Source organism: Dreissena polymorpha, chromosome 2 (assembly GCF_020536995.1).
Source record: "Dreissena polymorpha isolate Duluth1 chromosome 2, UMN_Dpol_1.0, whole genome shotgun sequence".
Taxonomy (NCBI): Eukaryota; Metazoa; Mollusca; class Bivalvia; order Myida; family Dreissenidae; genus Dreissena; species Dreissena polymorpha.
In genome coordinates this window covers 69697807-69724049 of record NC_068356.1, presented here as the reverse complement: position 1 = coordinate 69724049, position 26243 = coordinate 69697807, and the positions used below count along the sequence as shown (strand labels likewise).

The 26243-nt window shown below is 35.2% G+C and overlaps 2 protein-coding genes across 2 annotated transcripts in view; one reads left to right on the top strand and one right to left on the bottom strand.

Annotated features, from left to right (window-relative positions):
- Positions 1 to 4557, top strand: part of LOC127867493 (E3 ubiquitin-protein ligase UHRF1-like) — a 92860-nt gene extending 88303 nt beyond the window's left edge. Inside the window, exons 15-17 of the mRNA XM_052408672.1 lie at positions 537 to 676; positions 1743 to 1841; positions 3053 to 4557. Of these exons, the coding sequence (XP_052264632.1) occupies positions 537 to 676; positions 1743 to 1841; positions 3053 to 3199 (386 nt within the window). The 3' untranslated portion in view covers positions 3200 to 4557. The remainder of the gene's footprint in view (positions 1 to 536; positions 677 to 1742; positions 1842 to 3052) is intronic.
- A 3895-nt stretch (positions 4558 to 8452) lies between these two features.
- Positions 8453 to 26172, bottom strand: LOC127867491 (putative hydroxypyruvate isomerase). Its single transcript, XM_052408665.1, has 8 exons — positions 25868 to 26172; positions 22923 to 23034; positions 20609 to 20708; positions 19620 to 19698; positions 18547 to 18596; positions 16019 to 16088; positions 15637 to 15771; positions 8453 to 14142 (listed from the first exon to the last, which is right to left on the bottom strand). Exons 1-8 carry the CDS (start codon positions 26061 to 26063, stop codon positions 14090 to 14092), a joined length of 795 nt encoding a protein of 264 aa, XP_052264625.1. The 5' UTR covers positions 26064 to 26172; the 3' UTR covers positions 8453 to 14089.
- Between the last annotated feature and the right edge of the window lie 71 nt (positions 26173 to 26243).

The window sequence follows — 26243 nt, the reverse complement described above, 5'->3', positions numbered from 1 at the left end:
TCTATCTACATTAAATTTTTAATTATCTCCCCTTTTATATAATTTTAAAGTAAATTTTTTTCCGGAGCATAACTCTAAATCTTCTGAAGGGATTTACTTGAAACTTGAAATATAAACAGATGGCAAGTAGGACCAGTGCAGTGACTAAGAACCATAACTCTATCTACCTTTGTGTTTGAATTATCTCCCTTTATTTAATTTCAAAGTAAATTTTTGTCCGGAGCATAATGAATTATCTCCCTTTATTTGTTTTTACAAATAATATTCTACTCTCTTAAACATATGTTGTCATACAAGCAAAACACATTTCGGCGGGAATTTGGCACTACTGTGACAAGCTCTTGTTTACATTAAAATAACTTAGCATTGGGCTTGGATCCTATCCATCTGAAGTATGTTGGCTAAAACTGAACTACTGGTAATGTCAACTGTTGCCATGTAAGGAGCCTAATCAGGTTCAACATTTTACACACGTGCATTAAGCCGAGTATCTCCGGGAAAGGCTCTTTTGATAGGCAATTTAATGCAATTTCCAGAATCTGAAAGCCCTTCTAAGAAGCCTAAAAAGGTTGTTGCTTACAAGCTAACTGACAAGCAGATGAAGTTAGTGAAGGAAGACTCCGAGAACAAGAAACTCTGGGATGAGGCTTTGGAACACAGGAAAGAGGGTGGACAGGTATTTATACACCAATAAATAAAGTTTGAGGGGGTATATTGGAGTCTGTTTAGACAGTTGGTCAGTTGTTGTAAAATTTTATATTTTATTGGGATTAACTTCTTCCACATTTCTGGAGTGATTAAATTTAAATTTTGTTTTCAATATTAAGGCTACACTTGAACTAAAGAAACTAAGATCTGAGGCCATTTTCACATAGAAGCATTATACAATTAAAGACTAAGGTCTGTAGCCATTTTCACAAAAAAGTCTTATACAATTGAAGACTAAGGTCTGTAGCCATTTTCACATAGAAGTCTTATACAATTAAAGACTAAGGTCTGTAGCCATTTTCACATAGAAGTCTTATACAATTGAAGACTAAGGTCTGTAGCCATTTTCACATAGAAGTCTTATACAATTAAAGACTCAGGTCTGTAGCCATTTTCACATAGAAGTCTTATACAATTGAAGACTAAGGTATGTAGCCATTTTCACATAGAAGTCTTATACAATTGAAGACTAATGTCTGTAGCCATTTTCACATAGAAGTCTTATACAATTAAAGACTAAGGTCTGTAGCCATTTTCACATAGAAGTCTTATACAATTAAAGACTAAGGTCTGTAGCCATTTCCACATAGAAGTCTTATACAATTGAAGACTAAGGTCTGTAGCCATTTTCACATAGAAGTCTTATACAATTAAAGGCTAAGGTCTGTAGCCATTTTCACATAGAAGTCTTATATAATTAAAGACTTGGGTCTGTAGCCATTTTCACATAGAAGTCTTATACAATTGAAGACTAAGGTCTGTAGCCATTTTCACATAGAAGTCTTATACAATTGAAGACTAAGGTCTGTAGCCATTTTCACATAGAAGTCTTATACAATTAAAGACTAAGGTCTGTAGCCATTTTCATGAAGAAACTTGCACAATTGAAGACTAATGTCTTTAGCCATTTCACATAGAAGCCTTATACATTACAATACTAAAATACATAGCCATTTTCAAATAGAAGGCTTTTATAATAGAAGACTACGATCTATAGCCATGTTCACATAGACGGTACTGAAACTCTGTTTCAGAAATTCTTGGCCAAGGTAGAGGAGCTGTTTACGTGCATCTGTTGCCAGGACATGGTGTTTAAGCCTGTCACCACTGTCTGTCAGCACAATATCTGCAGGGTGAGGCTTTATTTGTATTACAGTACATAGTAACATTGGTGTTGATAAAAAGGAGCCCCATTCTGGGAAACAGGGCTTAATGTGTGTGCCGTAAGTGTTTGTGCCGTAAGTGTATGTGCCGTAAGTGTGTGTGCCGTAAGTGTATGTGCCGTAAGTGTGGGTGCCGTAAGTGTGTGTGCCGTAAGTGTGTGTGCCGTAAGTGCCTTCCCAGAGGCTGATCAGGGACAAAACTTTCCGCTTTTATGGATTTTTTTCGATTAAAGGAAGTCTCTTGGAACCAAAAACAGAGTTTAGGCAGAAAGTGTAGTCCCTGATTAGCCTGTGTGGACTGAGCAGGTAAACTGTGAAAATTATTGATAAGAGAAAGATAGAAAATAATTATATAATTATGTATGATAATCTAAAAATAGAAAAAGGAGTTCCAAAAATTTGTTATTTTCACCGGTGAAAATGTCATATTTATCATTAGGAATAAAATAAACTCCAATATTATCATTATTTAAGCCTACCTATATCATAATGAGAATAAGAGCAAGTGTGGTTCAAAATTTACCGCTACATAACCAGTGCTTTACAAATATTTTTCATGAAACTGAATTTTTACCGATCTAAACATATCTCTGAGGGGATTGGTATTTATTGGCCATTGGGATAATTATGCTCTATGCTCCCCCAAAAATTTTGGGGGGAGCATATAGTGGCTGCTTTGTTTGTCCGTGTGTCCTTCCGTCTGTGCACAATTTTTGTCCAGGCTATTTCTCAGCAACTAATGACCGGAATTCAATGAAACTTTATGGGAAGCTTCATTACCAAGAGGAGATGTGCATATTATCAGCGGGTTCTGGTCAGATGATTTTTCACAGAGTTATGGCCCTTTGAAATTATCCATTAACTGTACATATAGTGCAATTCTTGTCTCCCCAACTATTGACTGGAATTCAATGAAGCTTTATGGGAAGCTTAACTACCTTGAGGAGATGGGCATGTTATTTGTTGGTTCTGGTTAGATGATTTATTTAGAGAGTTATGGCCCTTTGAAATTTTTTAGTTGCTAAACCATCCATTGTATTATTTTGTACAAAGTTATGCCACTCAAGACGTTTCCTTTTATCTGAATATATAGTTCAACATTGTGACAAAAAGAACCTTTGGGGAGCATCACCCGTCTCCGACAGTTTCTTGTTTAAGTTATTGGTTTTGTATTATTTCAGTCATGCCTGCAGCGAGCATTCAAAGCAGATGTAACCTCATGTCCGGCGTGTCGTATGGAGCTAGGAAAAGACTTTAAGATGCCTGTAAATGACGCCCTGTCTGGTGTTCTCATTGACCTGTTCCCTGGGTATGACGCGGGGCGGTAGACGGCAGATGTGGGCCATTTCAGTTCAATACGTTCTTAACATTTCTTGCTCATCATTGCTTTGACTTGCAAGCTTGTGGTAAAATTGTGTTGACATGCAATCTATGGTTTCTAATGTCATAATGAATTCATAGTCAAAGTAGAGGACGTTGCTGGAAAGTTGGAGAATGTTAAATTATCAATCGAATAGCTATAATATTTAATGGATGATTTGGTGTTATTAAGTTCAGCACGCTTGTTTGTTCTTAAATAAAATAACATAGTTTTATTTTACGACATATTTGTTCAAAGATTCATGAACTAGTATACTTTTGGACTAAATGTGTTTTTACTTTCTGATAAAAAATATGAAATTATTTGTGGATATGTCAGATGATTGAAATATATAGCTTGTGATGTACTGATATCTGCATGGTTAATTTGGCGTCTGCTAAAATGTTGGCTGCTAAATTTCTAAAATTAGCATTTTCTTCGATTTTTTTCAAAGAATACTATCAGAATAGCAAACAGTTTGGATCCTGATGAGACGCCAGGTTCTGTGGTGTCTCATCTGGATCCAAACTGTTTGCACAGGCCTTCAAAATTCGGTTCCCGCACTGAAAGAGTTAAAAAAATATCGTCTGTCATTTTTCACCATTATATTTTTCCAATATATATTTAACGCATAACAAAGTTTATCATTCATATTATTGTTAATGTTATTAAAAATACCCATAATTATATACTACTTGCACAATACCTACACGTATATAATAAGCCTTATTTCAGTTAGAATAAAGTTGTTTTTTCATGAAGTGAAGTTTCATCTTTGGAGCAGTTTTACTTGGAATGAATCATTTAAAACTGACTCATAAATCTGCTTGAGTCTTGTTGATGCAGCTTTTTGTCTCTAAAGTTGCCATTGAAAAAGGTTTAATGCTTATAAAAGAATTGTGTTCTTTGTATGGAAGTATACTTCCACTCAATATTGAATATTCATGATTAAATCTTACATTCGATCCTTAAGCATGTGAATTTGTGCATGGGGAGTTCGCTGTTTGTCTCTAATAGCAAAATATATGGGATATATTTTTAATAGTTATATAGCCATTTACCTGTATTATATCATAAACCATGTATATTTTTCGTAATCGCCAATATAAAATTGCACTGTAAGTGGGAACCCAACATTAATCTGTGATACGCAGTTAACAAGTGAGAACCTCAAAATTTACCTCGACTACATGAGAAATTGTTGTCTGTTGAAAACTTTTGACTGATGTATGGTGTAAATATGAAGTAGTTACATGCACTTATCATCTGTGAACCTACTTAACTGCTGTCAAATGTGGAGCTATATTAAATAAAATTTTAACTTAATTTAATGAGCGCTTTTGCTTATTTGTCAGCGCAAATAAATGACTGGAGTGGATTATTGGATGATTTAGGAGTTATTGATCGGTTAAGTTTATTTACAGTATTAAATTTGTCATAAACTTGACAAAATGGTTTGAAATGAAAAGTGTCATGCACATTTCTTTTCTCACTTAAGGAGATGGATTGGTCCATTTGTTTGTCTTTCATTGGTCAATGGGATTAAAATATTGCCGTCGACCTACTGGGCATAGAAAGTTGGGCTGTGCTCTGGGAAAACGGGGCTAAGGGCATCAAGTGCCATCCCAGATTAGCCTGTGTAGTCTGCACAGACTTATAATCAACTTCATCATCATCAAAAACAAATTCAACATCACACTATCATAGTATATCTTTAAAGGCCCAAAGTCGCTCACCTGAGATAAAATATTATTGGGACAAATCTTTTGACCAAGTTTCATGAAGACCGCCCCTTGGAAGCCATGTTTTTCAGCAAACAATTATTTTCCAACTCATCCAAGATATCATTGAGATCAATCTTCTGACCAAATTTGACAATAAATGTGGCCTCCAGAGTGTTAACAAGGTTTTACTATAGCCATAAAAGGAAAAATGCCCCGCCCGCCCCTGGTGGCCATGTTTTTCAACCAAAGGGCATCATTTTTTAAACTCTTCCAAGATATTATTGGGATATATCTTCTGACCAAGTTTCATGAAGATTGGACAATAAATGTGGCCTCTAGAGTGTTAACAAGATTTTACTATAGCCATATAAGGAAAAATGCCCCGCCCCTTGACAGCCATGTTTTTCTAGCAAAGGTTACCATTTTCAAACTCATCCAAGATATCATTGGGACAAATCTTCTGACCAAGTTTCATGAAGATCGGAATATTAATGTGTCCTCTAGAGTGTTAACAAGGTTTTACTATACATGTAGCCATATAAGGAAAAATGTCCCGCCCCCTGGCGGCCATGTTTTTCAACCAACCAGCATCATTTTCAAACTCTCCCAAGTTATTATTGGGATAAATCTTCTGACCAAGTTTCATGAAGATTGGACAATAAATGTGGCCTCTAGAGTGTTAACAAGATTTTACTATAGCCATATAAGGTAAAATGCCCTGCCCCTTGACAGCCATGTTTTTCTAGCTACCATTTTCAAACTCATCCAAGATATTGGGACAAATCTTCTGACCAAGCTTAATGAAGATCGGAAAATAAATGTGTCCTCTAGAGTGTTAACAAGGTTTTACTATAGCCATATAAGGAAAAATGTCCCGCCCCCTGGCGGCCATGTTTTTCAACCAACCAGCATCATTTTCGAACTCTTCCAAGGTATTATTGGGATAAATCTTCTTACCAAGTTTCATGAAGATTGGACAATAAATGTGGCCTCTAGAGTGTTAACAAGATTTTACAATATAGCCATATAAGGAAAAATGCCCCGCCCCTTGGCAGCCTTTTTTTCAAGCAAAAGTTACCATTTTTGAACTCATCCAAGATATCATTGGGAAAAATCATCTGAACAAGTTTCATGAAGATCGGAAAATAAATGTGGCCTCTAGTGTGAACAAGGTTTTACTATAGCCATATAAGGAAAAATGCACCGCCCCCTGGCGGACATGTTTTTCAACCAAACGGCATTATTTTCGAACTCGTCCAAGATATTATTGGGATGAATCTTCTGACCAAGTTTCAAGAAGATTTGACAATAAATGTGAACTCTAAGAGTGTTAACAAGATTTTACTATAGCTATATATAGCCATATAAGGAAAAATGCCCTGCCCCTTGGCAGCCATGTTTTTCACGCAAACGTAATCATTTTCAAACTCATTCAAGATATCATTGAGACCAATCTTCTGACCAAATTTCATGAAGATTGGACATTAAATGTGGCTTCTAGAGAGTTAAAAAAGGCAAATGTTGACGGCGCACAACGGAAAAAGGCGATCACAAAAGCTCACCATGAGCACGTTGTGCTCAGGTGAACTAAAAAGCAACTTCAACCAGTCTTAAAAGGTTACACTTTAGCCAAATTACAAGCTAAACTAACACATAAAGTGGCAATAACTTTTTAAGACCGAAACTCAACTGAGATATAAGTAGAGCAAACCCCTATTCATGATCAAGTTTAATTAAGATCGGGCATAAAATGTAATTTGAAGAGTTAACTAGGTTTCAATATTGCCATAAAAGGAAAACTTCTCGCATCTGAAGGCCATGTTTTTCATTAGAATGGAACCATTTCTAAACTCCTCCCAAATATAATTTGAGAAATTTTCCTGATGATAGAAATAAAAATGTGACTTCAAGAATTATGACAAGGTTTCACTATAGTCATTTAATGAAAACTGACAAGCCCTCTGGTGGCCATGTGTTTCAATTGACTGGAACCATTTTCAAACTCGGTTAAGATATCATAAGAATACAAAATCTCATCAAATATGAAGTAGATATACTAGTAACTTAAAATGTGACTTCTTGAGTGTTGATAAGCTTTTTTTATTTTATTTGACCTAGTGACCAAGTTTTTAACCTCATCTGACCCAGTTTCAAATTTAGCTGTGATATAATTAGGACAAAATTGTTCTTCAAACTAAGTGTCATAAAAATTGGACAAAACATGTGACTTCTAAAGTGTGAACAAGGATTCACTTTAGCCATACAAGAAAAACTGCCCTGCCCCCTGGTGAGCATGTTTTTCAAGGGACCAGAACCATTTTCAAACTCAACCAGATGTCAGAAGAAATGTCCTGACCAAGTTTCAGGAAGATTGGACTAAAATGAGATTCTAGTGCAAATAAGACTTTTTTTAAATTTGACCTAGAGACCTAGTTTTTTATCTCGCACGAACCAGTTCCAAACCTTTACTATATTTTATTGTGAAAAAAGTTCTGATACAGTTCAATTAAGATTGGATAATCAAAGTTGCCATAGGGTGTTGAAAAGGTTTCACCATAGCCATATTAGGAAAACTGCTTTCGCCCCTAGCAGCCATGTTTTTTATAGGACTTAAACTGGAGATATCATTAGAACAAATGTTCTGACCAAGTTTCATGAAGATAGGGTAAAAAAATGTGACTTCTAGAGTGTTAACAAGGTTTCAGTAAAGCCATGTAAGGAAAACTGCTCCGTCCCTCTGCAGCAATGTTTATAAACGAACCATTTTTGCTCAACTCGCCCAAGATATCGTAAGAACATTAAGAACAAATGTTCTGACCAAGTTTCATAAAAATAGGGAGTATAAATCCTATTTCTAGTGTTAACAAGCTTTCTTTAATTTTTCGTATATAGTTCGCTATTGCTCTCTCATGATCAAGTTTCAAACTTAGCCAAGATATAATTGGGACATTTGTTCTGACCAAGAAGATTGGACAATAAATATGGCCTGGAGTGTTTACAAGGTAAATATCGATGACGGACCACTGGCAATGGACAACACATCGATGACGGACAACTGGCAATGGACAACACATGACAGACAAAAGATGATTACAAACCTCACAATAAACACATTGTGCTCAGATGAGCTAAAAAAGCTTGTGCAGTAGATCGAAATAAACCAAGAATGATCAAGCCAAATTATTGCGTTTATTTTGATTAAAATTGTTAAATAAAGCTCAAAAACATTAACTCCATAAATTTTTGTTTAGATGGCTCCTAAATTTACATGTTTTGTTCATGCACAAACTTGATGAGGACATTACTGCATATTTGGAAAGGTAAGCTTCAATACATTTCAATTGCCTTCAGTAGGGAAACTACTACTATATTGATTGTACCAATATTTTTATGTAATCGTACATAAAGGTAGGTTCCAGTTTAATAATGGCCAGATATACATGTACAAGCATTGGTTTGGTAACTAAGTGAAATACAGTTTAAAAGAAACAACCACATTTTATTTATATTTATTGGTCAGTCTTAATACAAATAACAATACAAACAGAAAAAATACACCTCTGATTTCACTTAAGGTACAATAAACATGCTGGAATAACAAATTATATAACACGTTTATTTCAAAATGCAGGCAAAACAGTTATTAAGTATGTTCTCAAATTTATTAACAAAACATAACAATTAGGGACATTAACAACAGCAGTAATTAGTACGTCTTGGGGGAGTTTTATTGGTAAATATGTTAACTCCAATAGGGAATGATTATTTCAAATTAACCATGCGAGTTTTGTAAACTTACTGAATACAATCCCTGAACCCAAATTATCACATGAAATAAAAACATGTAATCACCATTGATGATGAGTAACATTTAAGGCTGGTATAAAAATACGAACAGGGAGGAAGTGGTTGGTAACCAAGGCAGTTGAACAAGCCGAGAGAAGACTACATCACCAGGTCATTGTTGGAGCTACCAACAAAGGACGTGAAGGTCCAGGGCATGGGCAACAGTCCCGGTTGGAAAAGGCAGACAGCCAGGAATGAGGCTCCATGGTACAACAGGAGATAAGAAGATCAGAAGATACCCATCGGTCTGCAAGATCAGTGTAGATGGGCCAGCAAGGTAGTTGGAGTCGATGGAATCTGCCAGAAAGAAAGCTGACATGGAATGAGCTTTGGCAGTATGAACCCCTCCAGCTTTCCTTTTTACTGAGATCAGTATACCATCTTTTGCCAACACCTGCCAACCTTGAAAGATGGAAGCTAAGCGACGACCCAAGTTGTCCACTATGCAGCCAGAGAGGGACTCTAGCACATGTCCTGTCATCCTGTCATATTGCTCTCTCTAAAGGTCGTTACAGATGGAGGCATGACCAAGTACTGCAAGTGCTTGTGGACATCCTGGAGCAAGAAAGAAGGAAGGAGCGACAAATCAACACCAGAGGACCAGGTTACATCAACTTTGTGACAGAATGTCAGAAGGCAAAGGGTAGCCAGAACACAAGCTTGCTACAAGAGACAAGACACTAGGAGATGAAGGTTGACCTCCAACAGAAACTCGTATTCCCAGATGTCGTTCAAACAAACCTATGCCCTGACATAGTCATCTGGTCAACAGCTCCAAAGAAGATGATACTCCTGGAACTGACTGTTCCTTGGGAAAAAAGAACTGATGAGGCAAATGAAAGGAAGCGCTAAAAGTACCAAGAATTGGCAGGTATGTGAAGGGAGAGAGGGTACACCACCTGGATCTTCCCTGTAGAAGTAGGATGTAGGGGCTTCCCTGCACAATTCGTGTGGAACGCGCTAGGAGCTTTGGGCATTAAAGGCAGGGCTAGGAAAAGCTCTGTAAGGGCCCTTGGGAAGGTGGCAGAGGGCTTCTAGATGGCTCTAGCTACGACGCAATGAAACAACATGGAAGCCATCACAGACGTGCAGTGTCTGATCAACACTGCTTCCCCACCATCAAGAGCGTGTTCCGAGATAAGGGGCGAAACACCTGATGACTGATGGGAACTCGGCTGAAGACGTCTGTGTTACGCAGTAACCACTGTATCACTCAACATAACAATAAATTTTGACTTATGATTATTTAATATGAACTGAAAATGCGACAAACGTTCTACTTTTCACACCATACATAAAGTTATTAATATTATTGAAATAAAATATTATCTTATATAAATGCAAACAGCAAACCTACATTCAATAAATTTGATGCTGTTTTTGGTTTGAATCACTGACCATGGTTACAGTCACTGTCCATGGTTACAGTCACTGACCATGGGTACAATTATCACTGTCTACGCATCAAGCTTTGAACTCCTTTTCTAAACTAGGAAGAATAAGTAGTCATAGCTGTCATTTAAACAGTTGATTTACCGACACTGATTTTAACCATTACCTGAATTTCACACACGTTAATGTTTACTGTAATTTCAAAATTTTACAAAAGCAAGGATGCACATACTAAAGAATAATTTTCATAATTGGGCAATGGCTTCACTGCTACTCCTATCATGCAAACCTCTTTGATGGGCTAGTAAGAATTAATTTGTTGCAAAATAACCTTAATGTGAATCCCTACATCATACGTCAAAGTCATTGTGTTCCATTTTATGGGAACAAACTTATTTGGAAAGAATGGGGAAGACTATGTGATGTGAAAAAGTATGGAATGCTGAAACTGTGAGCTTAAGCTCCTTATGAGCTTTTGTGATCACCTTTTGCCAATTATTTGTCATATGTTGTCAACATTTACAGTATTAGCGCTCTAAAAAGCACAGTTATTGCCAAATGTTCATCAAACCATATTTTTAGCTTGACTACTCACCAAATAGTTCCAGCTTTACTATTTACCCGAATATTTGTCATCAGGGTAAAGGTATGGTTAAGGTAAACCATATAACTGCTTCTACTACAGATTACTCATTTGAAATTTCACACATGCACTGTGGTTCATTGTGTAAGATCACCAACAAACTACCATAACTCTGACCTGCAATTTAGCTGATTTGAGCCCCTTTTGTGTACTTAGAAAATTGTGAATTTGCATTTCCATATCACTGTTTCTACTACAGGTATTAGGTTGTAACCTCAGACATGTACTTGGGGTCATCATGTGAGGTCACTGAACAAGTTTCATGGCTCAGACCAGAAATTTTGTAGATTTATGCTCCATTTTTCAAAGAAAGTTCTGGTTAATCTGTGTGTATAACTTTTCAACATCTCTGTTTTTACTATAGAAATTAACCGATATAAGGTGTTAAGGTCTTTTGGTGAGATTGTCTAAAGCTTATAAGATTGTAAGGAAGGCACGGAATATTCTAGCAATCTATTTTAGGCCACCATTTTAAAATCTAGGCAAAGATTGAAAATAACACCGGACACAACAGCCCTTTATATAGGTCACTAGCATTGATTTATGTATAACTAAAGAAAGAATAAATCTTCCTTAAACATAGAAAGTGTTAAATGTTGACCGAGTAAAACGATTGTTTCCCAAAAAGAAGTCTTGGACATTTAGCACCAAGAAATAATTAGATTTATTTTAAAACAAGGTGCACATTTTTAATCAAAAGAACATTAAATACATTTTGATTAAAAAAGAATTGTTAACATTTCCAATAAGGAAGGGTATTAAATGCAAAATGTATAATAAAAAAAAAACATAACATGATTAAGGTAACTAGTGTAATATTTTACCTGCTAACTACTATTGATATAACATGTACAACAAATTAAAATTTAACAATTAAGACATAATAAATACCCCAAAAGCTTGTTACTGAACACAATAAATAAAAACTATGTAGAACACAATTAATTGCTATCAAAATAATTGAAATAACAGAACTAATCTATATACATGAATGATAAAACGTTTCAAACTTAATTAAAAATCAAAATACCATAGATACGTTAAAGTAGATGTACACAGTTAACAAGTCAAGTATAATGAACATTGAAAAAAAAAGTACACAAGCTAAAAAGAAAGTTTGTATGTGCTTATTGACTGTGTAAGGAATTGATTTATATTGGCATTGCCATTACATCACTATTCTCAACTCTAATAATTTTCTGACTGTAGTTTTACAATTTGTGTACTGAAGTTCATTGCCAATACAAAGACATTCAAAACAGAACAAGAAAAGGTACAGTTGTATAATATTCAAGCACACATAAAACATTTTTAGAAATTTTAAAAGAACAAAAATGTAACATAGCAGCTTTTATGGCTGAGAACAATTTGTCCAATAAATATTAAATATAATGTTTCATACTATATATTTCATTGAATAATATATTTAATTGAAGGCTAACATCAAAAGAAGAGCACCGCATAACGGATGCCACGATCGGCTGCAAAAGCTTGTAAGAAATATTTTTTTTAGAGGTCACAGTGACCTTGACCTTTGACCTAGTGACCCAAAAATTGTGTGGCGTGTAGAACTCATCAAGGTGCATCTACATATGAAGTTTCAAAGTTGTAGGTGGAAGCACTTTGATTTTAGAGCCTATGTTAAAGTTTTATATAAGAGGTCACAGTGACTTTGACCTAGTGACCGTGACCTTTGACCTAGTGACCCAAAAATGGGTGTGGCGTGTAGAACTCATCAAGGTGCATCTACATATGAAGTTTAAAAGTTGTAGGAGGAAGCACTTTGACTTTAGAGCCTATGTTAAAGTTTTATATTAGAGGTCACAGTGACCTTTGACCTAGTGACCCAAAAATGGGTGTTGCGTGTAGAACTCATCAAGGTGCATCTACATATGAAGTTTCAAAGTTGTAGGTGGAAGCAGTTCGGGTTTTCTCCGAAAACAGCCGAGCTAATTAGCACTTACACATATGTTTTACAAGAATAGAATTTTGCTGAATATGAAATGTCTTAAACAAAACTGCCTAAATGTGAACTGTTTTAAACAAAACGTCCTTCATTATAAATGTCTGGACCACAACTGCCTAAAGGATAAATGTCTTAAACAAAACTGCCTAAATGATAAATGTCTTAAATAAAACTGCCTAAATGACAAATGTCTTAATCAAAACTTCCTTCATTATAAATGTCTTAAACAAAACTGCCTTTATGATAAATTACTTAAACAAAAGTGTATATATGTACAATGTCTTAAACAAAACTGCCTAAATGATAAACGTCTTAAACAAAACTGTCTAAATGATACATGTTTTAAACAAAACTCGCTTAATGATAAATTACTTAAACAAAACTGTATAAATGTAAAATGTCTCAAACAAAACTGCCTTAATGATAAATGTGTTAAACAAAACAAAACATTAATACAAAGTATTAATGACATAAACATTAGTTTTCTCACCACACATATTTTGGCATAATTCTGGCTACCAATTCATCATTCACCATTTCTTCTCTTTCAAAATAACAGTTGTTACATAAAATTTCTAAATGTTTTACACTAAAAGCAGTAATTTTGAAATACAACAAATGTATTTTATGACAATAACAACCTTTTACTATATTTTCATCTGTTAAGCATATTAAATAAAATTCAGGTTTCTTTAAATATCAAAGTGATGTAGTCACAAAAGGAAAATGGAAGATCCATGTAGCAAATATCTCACAATATTCAGCCTCCACTCATTAAACTACATGTATACCCCTAATTAATCAATACCAATTACCCATAGACACAATAAAACTTAGTCTCACATCTGGCCTTTTTTGTTTCCCATTCCTACAACACTGATGTGGTCATTATGTAATTCTGTACAAATGAGCTTCATACTGGGAAAAAAGTGGCTTAACCCTTAGCATGCTGGGAAATTTGTCGTCTGCTAAAATGTCGTCAGCTGAATTTCTTAAATTAGCATTTTCTTCGATTTTTTTCAAAGAATACTATCAGAATAGCAAACAGTTTGGATCCTGATGAGACGCCACATTCTGTGGCGTCTCATCTGGATCCAAACTGTTTGCAAAGGCCTTTAAAATTCGGTTCCAGCGCTGAAAGGGTTAAAGCTAAAAATTCTATAAAAGCAGTGAGTGTTGTCCTTGATGAGCCTTTGTGGACTGCAAAAGCAAATCTGGGACGACACTTTAGGCACCTGCAATAAGCCCCTTTTTCGCAGGTTCACATGTCAAGTATAAGTTGAAGTATCACAGCTCAATTCCTAACTCCTTGATCCACTTGAGACCCTCTTGTGTCGTAGCTAGAGAAGATAAACAAAACGTTTTTAAGTACAAGACTGACCAGGTAAATAATTTAATAATTTAAGTTATTTTACATATAAAAGAGTTGAGCTTATTTTCCTTTTGCGATCTAAATAGAGAAATATTTGCTGGTTTTGGTAGATTATAAAGTCTTAATATCAAATGATTAGAGAAATTAATATTATTGGGAGTGGATTAAATATTATTGGGAGTGGATTAACAACCTATTATCTACTGAAACCAACAAATTTCTTTCTGAGCTTACACTTTTTACATAGTTGCTTTACATTTAAATGTGGTTTATTAACAAATTTTGATTTATTAATTTTCTTTCCCAATGTATTGTTATTCACCTGTTGTGTATATGATAAATGACATGAAGTCACTCTGGCATTAAACTAACAACCCGACATTTTATTTTCTTATTTTACAAATTGTTTGTGATGTGAACCATACCAGCCTGCTGTTGTATGTACTTTGACCGTGTTTCTCCATGAACCAGATGTATCAACAACCATAAAGAAGGCACTATTTTAACAGTAACATTGGCTCCAAGCTTGAGAAAAATGTTCTTTTACAAATGAGGGCCAAATTTTTGTGTAAGAAAATGTACTTACTTCTAGGTTTGTACTCTAGACAAATGAAGTGGACTTACTTCTAGGTTTGTACTCTAGACCAATAAAGTGGACTTACTTCTAGGTTTGTACTCTAGACCTATGAAGTGGACTTACTTCTAGGTTTGTACTCTAGACCAATGAAGTGGACTTACTTCTAGGTTTGTACTCTAGACCTATGAAGTGGACTTACTTCTAGGTTTGTACTCTAGACCGATGAAGTGGACTTACTTCTAGGTTTGTACTCTAGACCAATGAAGTGGACTTACTTCTAGGTTTGAACTCTAGACCAATGAAGCAGACTTACTTCTAGGTTTGTACTCTAGACCAATGAAGCGGACTTACTTCTAGGTTTGTACTCTAGATCAATGAAGCGGACTTACTTCTAGATTTGTACTCTAGACCAATGAAGCAGACTTACTTATAGGTTTGTACTCTAGACCAATGAAGCGGACTTACTTCTAGGTTTGTACTCTAGACCAATGAAGCGGACTTACTTCTAGGTTCGTACTCTAGACCAATGAAGCGGACTTACTTCTAGGTTTGTACTCTAGACCAATGAAGCGGACTTACTTCTAGGTTTGTACTCTAGACCAATGAAGCAGACTTACTTCTAGGTTTGTACTCTGGACCCATAAGAAGCAGACTTACTTCTAGGTTTGCACTCTAGACCAATGAAGCGGACTTACTTCTAGGTTTGTCCTCTAGACCAATGAAGCGGACTTACTTCTAGGTTTGTATTCTAGACCAATGAAGCGGACTTACTTCTAGGTTTGTACTCTAGACCAATGAAGCAGACTTACTTCTAGGTTTGTACTCTAGACCAATGAAGCAGACTTATTTCTAGGTTTGTACTCTAGACCAATGAAGCGTACTTACTTCTAGGTTTGTACTCTAGACCAATGAAGCCCTCGTATCCAATGTCTTCTAGCAGCCGGAAGATGTATTTATAGTTCACTTCACCATTGAGGTCCGGTTCACCCCGGTCGGGAACTTGAGCAATCTGGATATGGCCTGAAATACAGTATAATGGGATGCGGTAAGGGTTTTATCAAATGTGCATCGTTCTGATATAACTCAATAATTCATATTCTGAAAAGTTTTCACACATTAGCCTATGCATTCCATACAGGCTTATCAGGGACGACACTTTCTGCTTTATGAAATTTTGCGTTGAACAAAGAGAAATTCCACTTTAGGCGGAAAGTGCTGTAAGTCAGTGCTAAAGTTAAAGAAGATATGCATTCTACCCATACCTTACCTATGAAAGGTAGATATTTTTTCAAATTCCCTGTAAGATCCCCTGATATGATTTGAGCATGGAAAACATCCTGAAAACAAAACATTGTGATTAACATTCTATGACTAATGAACAGAGAATAGGATGATTTGGTGAAAGTTATATAGGCTTATATTTAAGGAATTTACATCAATTCAGGCAGTATCCCTTAACTCACGTAGAAATGCGATACTGCCATTGACATTACAAACTGAGGTATTACAATTAATACCCCTGCACATGAAACCAGGTTTTCTTATCATGATTGACATCATTTTAAGTTACAAAAACTTTATTATATCAGCAGATATGTCTTCCTTCACATACATTTTCCAGTCTTATCATAAATCTAAAATTCTCATTTTTCACTATGAATCTGTGTTTATTGAGAATTATCAAACACTTTCAATAAGATTTCACAGCTAAGTCAAGACACCTTCCAAGCTAGATTGCAGAATGAACAAACAGACCTATATTAACACATTAAGCCTCTAATTTTAAACTCTTAATGTACTGTGTGAGTTTGCAATTAAAACTCAGCTTTGGAGTTTTGTCATGTGCATTTGCTGTATTTACTAATGTCGATTGTAAAGACAAGACCTGACATTCGAGCTTCCCTCAAGGAAATTGGGATCTAATACATGTATGTGCACAGGCTTCTCTCAGGGAAATTGGGATCAAACACATGTATGTGCACAGGCTAATCAGAGAAAACACTTTCTGTATAGACAGGATTGTTGGTTAGAAGGGAATACCTTTACATGAAATGTTTCACAAAAGCGGAAAGTCTTGTCCCTGACTAGCCTGTGCAGACTGCATAGGCTAATCTGAGATGACACTTAATGCACATGCATTACGCCCCAGTTTTTCCAGAGAGCAGCTTTATTATAATTTATTTGTGCAAGAACATTACAATGTGACACTTGCTGATTATTAGGGATACATTGAACATATTTCCGATGTTTAGGAATTTTAATCCACAAAACTAGATTTTCAACATTTTAGTCATTCAGGTAATTTAAAAGCATGCAATTCTAAGTTAAAAGTCAAGGTCAAAGTGACCGACCTTGATCCAACAGGTCCCAACTGCAATCCCTAGCTTGGTCTGCATATAAGCGACCAACTCAGAAAATTTCATAACAATACCAGCATAATCATTCAAGCTACAGAGCAGGAACATTTGTTCTACTTTTAGAAACACATTGATCTAGACCCAGCATGTCTAAGATTGAATCACAAGCTAGGTAAACAAATAAGCTACGAAGACAAACTATTTTAGCTCAAAATCTCAGTCACAATTCCAGTTAATATTCAGAAACCATATTTTATTTTTAGAAACAGTGACCTTGACCTTAACCTGACTTGCCCCAGGGAACTCCAAAGCTAGGTCTGCATATAAGCAACTTTCACATAAAATCTCATTGCAATCATTCTATCAAACTCAACAAATTCACCTTCAACCATCTTTCTATTTATAGTAACAGTGATATTTATCTGACTGGCCCAAAATCAATTCCAACCTGGGTCTAAGCTATTTATACAAACAATTTCAGTTCAATATCTTTATTCCAATTGATGTTGTCAAGGTATGCCAATTCTTTTTTTCCTCACAATGACCCTGACATTTACCCATGATGGCCCCACATACTATTCCAAATTTGGTTTCTATGCAAGCTTGATGTTAACAAAGTTTCATCTAGATTGGTGTCTATTCAAACTTAAATTATTGAGCAGGAACCACTTGTTTTTTGTTGATTTTCTCTCTATTTTTAAAAACAGTTCCCTTGATCTGACTTGTGACAAATGCAGTAGGTCTTCATGTTCCTACCAATAGAATTTCAGTGCAAAACCATCAACAAGTCTTCAGTGATTGAGCAGAAACTTTTATAGATATTTTAAGAACGGTTACCCTGACCTCTACCAGACACCCTGCAAATACAAGCCCTAGCTTGCTATAGCCAAGGGTTCTTCAAGATTGGTCAATGCAAACTCAATTCTTTGACCAGAATTACTTGTTTGACTTCACCTGCCCACCATACTCCAATCTAATAACCAGCATGTTCAACTTTGTTCAAAAACCTGGTTAATTGTTGTCTTATTAAGCTCCGTTGATGGCAATAATCCTCACATTGCCATTGTCTATTGGTCAATAAACTACTTTTTGTCACTATGATTCATGTTTAGCAGCATTCACATCCTTGGATCAGGAGTCCAATGTCTTGTTTATTAGCCATAAAACAACAATAAATAAATAGAAATGCGCCTCGCTCTGGGAAAACTGGGCTTAATGCATGTGCAGAAAGTTTCGTCCCAGATTCTGTACAGGCTAATCAGGGACAACACTTTCAGCCTTAACAGAATTTTCACTAAGAAGAGACTTCCTTTAAGAAAAACAAAAAATACTCACTGCACACACTCATCTTGTGCCACATTTTAGACATATGCATTAAACCCTATTTTCCCAGCTAGGCTCACATTATTAAATATCACTTCGTAGAAAAATATCTTACAAACTGCAGCTTCAAGTTTGGGTGATTGACCTTTTTGATATATTCAACACCTGAAATAAAAAAAATATTATACAAGTAAAAACTGCCTTGAAACTTGCATATTTTTTTTTAAATAAAACTGTCACAAAACTTTAAAACATTACAGTATTTTATATCAAAATTTAAAAACAAGAAGAAAAAGATATCAGAGTACGGGACTACAATATGAAATTGTTGCATACTATTGTTTTGGGGCAATGTTAGGGTAACAAATATTGGACTGTTATCACATTAAATGAGATATGTTTTTCTAAAAACTTTATCCTTGCAATGGATAGCGGCTGTATAAATTAAATGTCGACTCTTTTAATTATTGCACTATTTTTAAAAATCAATTGTACTTTTTTTTAAACAGATAATTTTTGTTCCCATAATTTGTTTAATAAAGAAATGTGATTTTAAAAAGACATCAAGGGAGCAATCTACAGTGTTGGCTAATAGGTACATACACCAAATAGACAATATTTCTAATTGCTCTCAAACATATTTAAAAATATTATTCAAATAACTTATTTTTGACTTAAAGCAATTAAAAACAAGAGAAGTGTTTGTCAGAGACACAATGCCCCCTACTGCACCGCTTTGAATTAATAATTTTTTTATTATATCCCTTTAAAAAATATTACTTCCATTGTGAAAATGATCTGTACCTGCCAAATGATATAAAATAGAAATTATCTCCGTTTAAAGCTTGTTACTTCCCTTGGATTTTGTTTTTTGATCTTTGACCTTGAAGGATGACCTTGACCTTTCACCACTCTAAATGTGAAGCTCCATGAGATACACAAGCATGCCAAATATCTAATTGCTATATTCAATATTGCAAAAGTTATGGCCAATGTTAAAGTTTTCGGACGGACGCACAGACTGACAGACAGACAGATGTAATGACAGTTCAACTGCTATATGCCACCCTACCGGGGCATATAAAACATTTTGTAACACGATGACCATTTAACACAAAGATTTTGTACATTATACTGTATAATACCTAGAATATAATAATGGATAGTATCGAAGACTAATTCACCTACCTTTGTGCAGGTTATTCAGGAAGTAGTTAGGGGCTGTGATACGGGAGTTTAAGGGCTCTATAAGACACATGATCCCTTCCTGAATAAATGCAATCAAGTATATCACATTATTTATGTGCACATCAAATTTCCATTAAATCACATTTTATATCAAATGGACAGTTTATAACTAGAGCTTTCAAAAAAGCAAAATACCTCCCTGATGAAGCATGCAATAATATTCAACAAATTGTGGTGATAAAAAAATTGACCCTAGCGCGTCGTTCCTTTAATCCCAACACAATACATTTTTTAAAAATTTGGGCCTTGAGGTTTGATAGGAACAGATTTGTGTCAGTTTTTAACAATACAAGTCTTTATAAACTATTTGTTCCCTGGGTGTGGCCAGTTTTGACCCAGGGGATTGATTGGATGAAACAAGGTGGATGACAGTTATACAAACAGTCATAACACATGTAACAAATCAGGAAGTTGTAATTTCAGTCTGAAGTTTCAACAATATTTTTACAGAAATTCAAAGGTAAAAAAGATATAAAGGCATAACTTTTTTACATTTTAACGCAAGATGACAAAAATTAAACATTCATAAAGACATTTCAAAAGGAACACTTAATGCAAGTTTGAATGTTGTAGGTTCACAAATGTAGAGGAACGCTACTGACAAATGTGTGCCAACAGATACATCTAGATGGACAGACAGACATGCAGATGTCTGTGGTGATTCCAGTATTCTTCCCATTAGGACTTGTAATAAATACTTTAAATTATCAATAAAATTGTTGATGCATATTCATATGCTATATGCTTGCTAAATAAACTAGCAGCAAACACATTTTATAATTCCTCTGACAGGTTTGTGTCTACCAGCAGATGCACAGATGTCTTAAGTTATACCAGTATACCATTTCTACTTAATGTGTGTTAGTTTTATTCATTTTCACAATTCAAACCACTGACATATTGCCATCACAAAGTACCCATTTAAATACCTTTTGTAATCTGTCTGCTGCAAATCGAAGATTGTCTAGATATGTATTCTCCATCTCTTCATGATCATAGCGAGAAGTTCGACCAGCCATTATATGCATTCTTTAGAATAAAAAAAATGATTATTTTAGATGGGAACAAAGCAAATTTTCATATTTTAAAGAAAATATCATGTATGAAAATATTTAAGACATGTGTATATGGGGCACAGATGTCCCCACATTTAACTTTTGTTCAAAAACTAAACTAATGTCAAAATAATCCAAATTTGATCTTTGACCTATATGACCTTGAGCTTGGAGGTAAAATTGCCAATTGTTACACTTGACACATCATCTTATAACATTATCTTATAAGCGTCTACATGAATGCCAAGTTATTTTTAAATCCATATATGGCAAAGTTTAGGCTGAGATAGCAATATTTAAGCTATGTTATGGCCAACATTGACCTTTGACCTGTACGTATGACCTCAATCTTTAAGGTGGGGAGAGAGATGTTTCACAAGACATGGCTTCTTATGAAGGTTTACCTTTGTGCATTTTTTTTTCAAATCCATCAACAAATAGCAAGTTATGGCTGAGACAGGAATTTTCAAAATTGTTATTGCCAGGTTTGACCCTTGACCTCTAAATGTGACATTTACTTTTGAGTAAGTTAGACTGGTGTTTCGCAAAACACATCATCAGATGCTGCTGATATTTGTTATTTTAAAATCCATCTTTGACCTTTGGCCTCTAGGAGTGACCTACACTTAGAGGTAGGTAGAGATGGGTTACATGTGACACTTGGTCTTATAATGGTTTAAATTTGTGGCCAGTTATTAAAAAATCCATCAAAAGATATTAAATTAATAGCTGATACAGGATTTAGACGCTGATGTATTGCAAAATTTTACACATCTTCTTGTGATGATTTACCTTTGTGCCAAGTTTAAAATCACTCAATAAATGGCAAAGTTATTGCTGAGATAGGAAGTTTTGGACAGACATCCAGACACTGACAGCGGTGGTGGGGGGGAGGGGATATAAAACATTTGCGCATGAAATGATACAACATAGAAGAAACAAGACTATTGTCAAGCAATATAAGTCCCCTACCGGCTCCACCATTGTCAAAAATTCCAGATTTTTTTATATATATTTGTTGCCATAGCAACCAATTTTTTTTATTATGGAACAAAATGAAGTGACACGCATAATGTCCATATTGCCATCTATCCATGTTTCAAGTTTCATAAAAAATATTAAGAACTTTAAAAGTAATTGCAGGATCCAGAAAACAACCATTTTCAGCAGTATGTCTAGTCTATTTGTTGCCATAGCAACCAGAATTTATGACGTCGGAACGAAATGAAATGACGTGCATAATGTCCATATTGCCATCTATCCATGTTTCAAGTAACATGAACAAATATTAAGAACTTCAAAAGTTATCGCAGGATCCAGAAAACCACCATTTTCAGCAGTATGTCTAGTCTATTTGTTGCCATAGCAACCAGATTTTTTTACGTCGGAACGAAATGAAATGACGTGCATAATGTCCATATTGCCATCTATTCATGTTTCATGAAAAAATATTAAGAACTTTAAAAGTTATCGCAGGATCCAGAAAAACCACCATTTTAAGCAGTATTTCTAGTCTATTTATTGCCATAGCAACCATAATTTTTTACGTAAGAACGAAATGAAATGACGTGCATAATGTCCATATTGCCATCTATCCATGTTCCAAGTTTAATGAAAAAATATTAGGAACTTTTTAAGTTATTGCAGGATCCAAAAAAGTGTGACGGACGGACGGAGACAAAACCATAAGTCCCCTCCGTTGAAACCGGTAGGGGACTAAAAATATATATCAAAGTTGGTTGCAATACTGTTTGGTGAATAACTCAACATTAGGCAATCAATGATCAAGTTTATCAATATCTTACTTATTAAACGCCTGTCGAATGACCATAAGTTTTTCACTTAAAACAACAACAAATTCAAAATCAGGAAAGCAATTTTGTTGAATACAGTAAATACCACATTTGTGTTGTAGAAATAAATAAGACCACCTGGAATAGAGTCAAGATCTCTTGGAAAATGGGGCATAATGCATGTATGTAAAGTGTCTTCCCAGCTTGTTAGTTTGCTTCATAGAGCTGTCATTGAAATTGACATTGGACCAAGCCCATTCCAATTTTTAAATTCTTACATCCGCCCAAGGGTATGTCACAAGTCTACTAATATCAAATCCTGATTCATATCAAGCCCAGTTTGCACTATTTTTTATCATTCCCTAAAATACTGAACTATCAATGATGTCACAAACCGTTTGCAGTCAAGGCAGTTAGCGTACTCTATGGAGAGTTCGAGCTGCATTCGGAAGTCCTGTACTCTATCAGGTAATGCAGCCAGTCCAAGCTCACCTTTCTCCATCTTGCCTTCAAAATCATGATACATGTTAACCCTTTACCACTTATATACGTATTTTGACGCATTTGTAGTCACTTACAAAGTTAAAATTAATTAAAGACCTTTCTTACTAGATTCAAGACTTTAAGGCTTCCCTTTTGAACCCTTAGGTACTGATGAGCAGCAAACAGCATAAAACCTGAACAGACTGCGAGTTACTCGCAGGCTGTTCTGGTTTTATGCTGGTTGCAAAAGCCATTTTCACTTTGCTTCTTATGGAGGAAAGGGTTAAACTAAATTTGATAAAACTGCCAACATTATCTTAATCTAGTTGATAATTGAATAGCCAACACAAGACACAGAAAAAAATAAGAGGCTCTCTCTATTATAGGTATCTGCATTGATAGTCAGATTAACCCCAAACAATACTTAATATCCTATAAATTGAGATCTCTTTATTGTAATATACAGTTCATGGACCAGTTGTCTGCTGCAAGATCATCAAATACTACAGACAATATATATCCAATCATATTAACCCTTTGCATGCTGGGAAATTTGTCGTCTGCTAAAATGTCGTCTGCTGAATTTCTAAAATTAGCATTTTCTTCGATTTTTTTCAAAGAATACTATCAGAATAGCAAACAGTTTGGATCCTGATGAGACCCCACGTTCTGTGGCGTCTCATCTGGATCCAAACTGTTTGCAAAGGCCTTCAAAATTCGGTTCCCGCACTGAAAGGGTTAAACCAATAATTCTGACCCAGAGAGGATTGTAAGTTTCGTAGTACACAATAAAATCTGCATATGTAAAATGTGTACATATCCAACACAAGATCTGGTAAATTCAAGATTCAAGATCTAGCTGGCAAGGCATCTCAAAAAAACATTTTACGTTATTGTAGTACTGCTACATGTTATAAGTTACATACATTATAATATACCCATGAGAATGTAACAATGTATTCATTGAGAACAAATATGAATTACTTTTGCCTTTAAATCATCTATTGATTTACCTTTGATGCAAATTGAAAACAAGGATATCAGTAAAACTGATGGATGCTCCCCAATGATGCTTTGTTGATATATGGTTTAATTGTGTGGAAAAAAGTATGACCTCAAGAAAAACTATTATTAGCATCGGTGAACTTGACCTTGACCCCAGTGACCTCATACCTCATCAAAAGGTAGAGGTCCATGCAAGGTACCTACAACCCAAATTTATAAGAGATCGGTTAAATATCGAAGGCGCTATGAGAAACTGTAACCAAAGTGTGATCTTGAAAAAATCTATTATTAGCCTCGTGACCTTGAACTTGACCCCAGTGACCTCAAACCTCATCAAAAGGTAGAGGTCCATGCAAGGTATGTACATCCCAAATACGAAAGAGATCGATAAAGTATTGAAGGTGCTATGAGAAACGGTAAAAAAAGTGTGACGGGAAAATCTAATATTAGCCTCAGTGACCTTGACCCCAGTGACCTCAAACCTCATCAAAAGGTAGAGGTCCATGCAAGGTACATACATGCCAAATATGAATGAGATCGGTAAAGAAATGAAGGTGCTATGAGAAACCGTCAAAAAAAGTGTGACGGAAGGAACTACAAACTGGCAACTATACGCTCCCCATATATTTATATGGGGAACATAAAAAGTAGTACTTTAAATTTGTTATTTCAGGTTAACATAAAGTAACATCATTGAATATCAAGGTTGCTATGTATCATACAGTGCCCTTATTCCAGTGGGACCTAATTTCGGTGATATTTGTTTACATTACATACAAATATGTCGCAATAGTTACACACATGAGCTATGTGTACATCGTTGTACTAGGATAACAACATGAGGGGAAAACACTTCATTTTTAAATCTAACTTCATCTAAAATAATCCAAATGTATCCATAGTCCATACATTTTAACATTGTATTGGTCCCATTAAAGAAATTTCCACATAAATTGCATAGTGAAGCAAACGACCCCCCCACCAGTATAAACTTATTTCCAATATTCCTTGGAGTACACTCCTTTTGTAGTGACCTCACCATTTAAATCTTAACTATTGCAGTGAATATGGAAGTATGGGCTTTGCGAGGCCGGTAACGAATCATGCTGAAATTGGACACGGATTTCACAGGAATAAAGTAATTCTTTGAAGGCTATATATAAATCATTTATGGTTGCATTGTTTGCATTAGTTCAGCAATTCAGTTACTTGTTTTCTTATCACACCGGAATAAGGTCACTAAAGGATATATAAACAGTATCCTACAAGTACTGGCTACCAGTTGCAGTCTACTAATGTAATCACAAACATGCCATCTATATTTTTATATCTGCTCTTTTACTTCTAATGTTTGGTTTAAGGGTTTCCCAATATTTTCCCAGAGCATATTTTGTATAAAAGATCAATAATGGCCTTCATAGTATGGTAAGATTCATTAATACATTGGTAGATAGTACGATAAAAACAAATCAAATGACCAGATATGGAATGCAGCTGATATTTGTGCAAAAGAGCATCAACAAATCTAACCGAATGTTTATTTCTACATGAAAAGGTAATAATTCTACATGAAAAGGGTAAATTATCATCAATCTGATGTAGTTTCTTAAATTCATGTATTAAAAAATGTATATATTAGGAAAAATGCTTAATACAATGGTAGACTGTATCACTAGGCTATCGAATGACAAGTGGGTGATATAACATTTAAACTATGCCACAATAGGACGTGTACAGGAACAGCTTCTGTTGATATTACAAATGGGCCTGATATTAATCACATGCCAAAGGTCAATGTCTGTTTAATTTTAGATACCAGTCAGTATGTCACATATAAGCATGCAGTTTATACCTGGCCAGTTGTTGATGAGCACGTGCTGGAGCCCCGCCTCCTTGCAAGCTTCCCCTAGCTCCTCTGACCCTTCAGCATATGGAAATGTGCACTCAACATACTTAAACCCAGCGTCTTTTGCAGCCCTGAATCGACCCACAAGAGAAGGAATGTCCTGAAACAGCATGGAGATGTTCGCAGCAAATTTTAGAGGCATTTTTTAAAAGGCTTACAACTTCTGCAGCAACGAAAACGTTCAGATTTACATGAAATGTCAATTTAGTGTACTGTTATCATACTGGGTCAAAGGTCACAGGATGTGCGATTTGTTACCGTTCTGATACACTAATAAACGCTATACAGTAAAAGTCGGGTACCAAAATGTATTGACTGGTTC